Source organism: Anneissia japonica, unplaced genomic scaffold (genome assembly GCF_011630105.1).
Source record: "Anneissia japonica isolate Jap-2015-1 unplaced genomic scaffold, ASM1163010v1 scaffold285021_len193445_cov190, whole genome shotgun sequence".
NCBI classification, from domain to species: Eukaryota; Metazoa; Echinodermata; class Crinoidea; order Comatulida; family Comatulidae; genus Anneissia; species Anneissia japonica.
Genome location: NW_022718003.1, coordinates 182,970 through 187,248, shown reverse-complemented (window position 1 = coordinate 187,248; position 4,279 = coordinate 182,970). Strand labels below are relative to the sequence as shown.

Below are 4,279 nucleotides of genomic sequence, written 5' to 3'. Positions count from 1 at the left end.
CCGATTTCTAGGCCAAATTTTTGTGCAGAGGATATATTCCCCATGCAGGCCGTTATGTATTCACCGATGTCACTGTCTGGGTGTCTTTCCAGTTTGTTTTTATATCTAGTATCTTTGTTGAGAATTGATAATAAAATACGCGACGACTTGGTAACGAATGTTTGGCACAAGTTTTTTTAGATCCAGCTGTAGGGGGCGTCCCATTTTTCGTATTCCCACCATGCATTTCGGTGGAACATAGTGGAACACTTTTTTTGTGTGGAGAACTCTATCTTGTATATCTAGTATCTTTGATAGGGCCAACAAGAGTCGTGTTTTTGTTCTATTAGGTCTATTGCTATGTTATGGGTTATTTTTTTAGATTCGGCTTCATTATCCAAATGTTGATGATGATAATACAAACCATTAAATGGAGCTGAATAACATGATTCACCACTTTTACATTCACAAATCCGATTTACAGTACTGCTACATTCAGTTACTTCCTGTGAGAATATGAGATCAATAATGCTAAATAATATAAATTGTATGTGCCATCACCACCATAGATAATCATCATCATCATCATCATCATCATCATCATCATCATCATCATCATCATCAATTGTCTCCATCATCATTATCATCATCACAATCGCCATCACTACTATCATTATCATCATCATCATCTTCAGAATTATTATTAGGCCTATCATTCATTTTCGTTATTATCAACATCATCGTCAACATCGTATGCCCCTGATAATAATTGTTATCATATATCAGCAGCAACATAGTCTTTTCACCGATTATCACATCCTAAATTCATCTCCATCATCACCATCATACTTCTCCTCCTAATTCTCATCTTTATCATCGTCCTCATCACCATTGCCACCTTATCACCTACCCCATCTTCATCAACATCGTCCTAATCACGACTTTAATCATCATCATCATTGAAATAATAATAACATAATAATAAATATTATTATGAAATATGATAATAATAGTGTTAATTATAAAGAGGTTTATCTTGCTTGGTACTACTTATAGGCCTAACACTAAGGTGTTAAAGCTCATAAACTACACTACTGTAGACCAAGATAGTTCGTATCATGTAGCTTACGTTTTCAAGTTCTCCACATGTTCGACACATCAGACAATATGGGCAAGCATTTGGAGATGGGTTATATGTACCAATTATACATGGTTTACAAACAGCTTTGGTTGAAGTTATTTCAGCTACATATGACCCTGCGTAGCATAAATCGTACGTTGGTCCATCTTCTTCTAACTTGAACCACTTGTGGAAATGTGAGGTTTCAGTTCCCTCTATATGGCATTTGCAGCTTGGTATGAATTGCGCCAATTTCTCATCATACTGAGAAATAAACGAATGAAGTTATGCTGATTAATATTAATTAACATAACATACAATGTACGAAAGTCAAGTAACACTGCTCAATCGATTGTAATACGTTTTTGCTATTGTAGATGATAGTAATGCCGTAGTTATTTGAATAAACGCCCCGGGGCGTCTATTGTTTAGAAGGGCGTTTATTTGAGGGAGGCGTTTATTCGAGGGTTGCGGTTTTTTTTTTGTGTGTGTAATAAATGGATACATACTCAAATAAAGGCCCCTTAATTTCATTGTAAATGTGGATTGTGGAAATACAACACACAATTACCATCAAAATGTGTTACGTCACTTCATAAAAACATGTTGATCCCAACCAGATTAGAAAAAATGTAATCTTTTTGTAGAATATTACTTAATAGAATTTATTGAGAATGATGTTGCTTTCATTAGTTTTTTTTACACTCATTAGGGGGCGTTTATTCGAGGAAAAAATAAACATTCCAAGTCATTTATCCCAAATGAGACTGGAGGGGGCGTTTATTTGAGGAGGCGCTTATTAGAATAAATACAAACATTTTCTTTATCATTCTGTTAACTCTCGATGTGGTAGACCTACCTGGTCCCCATAACACTATTCGTGATCATTAAAAGGGAGATATTAATACATACCCGATGTAGGGTCTGTTACTGTATTAAAGCCAACCCCTGTCATTTATATATCAATTGGTAAAGTGAATTTTCTTGTTAAATCAACACAGCAAGTCCATCTATCCTGACACTCCTTTATAGATGGCCGCATGTAGGCCTACATAATCCATATAAGAGCATATCATTTCTCATGTTTGTCCCCTCTCGTTAACGAACGGAAGCGTGGCTCATTCAGAACCCAAAGGGGAACATGAAAACGGGCATGAAAATCAATTCTGCAACTCAGGAGTTGAGCCACTTTCATGTTCTGATTAATCTGCAGATGTATAATAACAAGCCCAACCCTATACATTAACTAATTTTGAAGATAAACGTGTCGTTCCAGCCAGTATTTTTGTGCAAACCTGGACCACAAAGGCCATGGAGGGATATTTCCTCCATTGCCAGGCCCAGGCATGCCTCATTATATATTTGCTATTGTACAAGCCTACGTGGGTAAGCTTAAGTTTTCAAACTTACCATAAAAACTACATTCTCCCCATACGAACTTCCGGGATGTGCTGTATTTGTCAACTTCACATAAAGTATTAGGCCTATTACAGCAGTTAGTAACCTTGTGTTATGCATGTATTCGAATGAAAAAACCTTCATAACGTATTTAAAAAATATATCGTCCTATATAGAGTAATAGAAACACCAAAGATTCAATGGCAAAGAATTAAAACTGAACACCTAAAACTAGCAGCCCAAAATAAACTGGGGTATTCCCATGAACCTATACATAATAACGAAACGTTACTGAGATGACATGCAAATAAATGGCGTAAGCAAATATAAGGCTTTATGCACCTTATCTCTGAATTCATACTAATAATATGAACCCATTGACCCATTCTAAATGTCATTGTCAATAAGGCATTTGGATCTACAGTAGGCTACTGTACTCTGTAGTGTCGTCAAACTTTATAGGAAGCCGACCATACCATGGTTATACTATTATGTGGATGGCCACGTACGCATACACAGTATTATGTGTTCTAATGTATTATCAACATGGACAAATCCTTGCCAATTATTTACGTACTGTTTGTAACTTTTCGATCCGCTACCAACGGATCTTCATCAGATTATGTATCCTAAGCCACTTTTTGTAAAAACAATTGTCTTAGTAGATTATTGTTCTTGACGCCATTGTTGCCATTCTTTTTCTCGTTGAATTAGACTCGATTATATTTACGATTTTTGGAACTTACAGCCTATTTGCGCAGTAGGCCTATGGAACATTTAGCCAGGTCATGGGTGCAAGCCCTATCGAGTGCTAACTTTTCACATCGTTAAAAACAATTTCACTCTCTAAGAATCATTGAACTAATTCGCGCATGCATGTGCACTGTACCCGCTTTTTCTTGTGAAAAAGATTATCAACAAATCATTATAGCAATAATTATTTACTTATTATTATAAGTTCGCTAATGGTAATCAATTGTCCATGTGTCTAAATGTACGGCAAAAAATGCAATATACACTCAGCCGTTGGTGGTAGCCCATTCTGTAATGCGTTTGCTGCAGGTCCAATATATTATGTCTACATAAACTTATATGCCTGTTATCATGTCTAATTTATCTTCTGGTGTCTGTATTCAATAGACCTTTCTAGAGTGTCAATCGAACTTAACAACTGACCAATCAGAACAAGACCAGGAATACGCGCGTGTGTCCCACAAACACACGTGTTGTCTTGTGAGACCTTAGCAACAATATCCAAGGGCGGGGCTTAGAGGAAAGGTTCAATGTATCTTCACACCTGGTATCATTTTAATTTTCAATGTAGAGAGGATTTGGTCTATAAAGCTATTGGAACACGTCAGTAACGAAACAGAAATATTTACAAAATAAACATATCAATCAATCAGACAGATGAATGTTATTACATTTATTGATTTGCATGAAGAACACGTGTCATTACAACAAATACAATATATACAATATATAATTCCATAAGACTGAGAGAGTATTATAGGGCTGATCTTTTTTTTATTCAGCTATAAAAATAACCACACAAAATACAGCCAGGGAAGAATGTTTTTGCATTATAATATACTAAAAAACGTTATCATTAACACCTAGGGCCTATCAAAGTTGATTTCTTTTAAAATGTTGTACGGCAGTAGAGTATATACAAATTATGAAAGATTTAAACACGTCAGCAAGTGAATATATTTAAAGCAACATCCACTACAAAATAACTACACACAATAAATGAACACGACACATTAAGTATAATCTGTC

General features: G+C 35.5%; 1 protein-coding gene across 1 annotated transcript; it reads right to left on the bottom strand.

The window, feature by feature from the left end:
• Positions 1–242: 242 nt before the first annotated feature.
• On the bottom strand, positions 243–2,778 carry LOC117110417. The gene is made up of 3 exons (XM_033253117.1): positions 2,510–2,778; positions 1,109–1,363; positions 243–485 (listed from the first exon to the last, which is right to left on the bottom strand). Exons 1-3 carry the CDS (start codon positions 2,639–2,641, stop codon positions 282–284), a joined length of 591 nt encoding a protein of 196 aa, XP_033109008.1. The 5' UTR covers positions 2,642–2,778; the 3' UTR covers positions 243–281.
• Between the last annotated feature and the right edge of the window lie 1,501 nt (positions 2,779–4,279).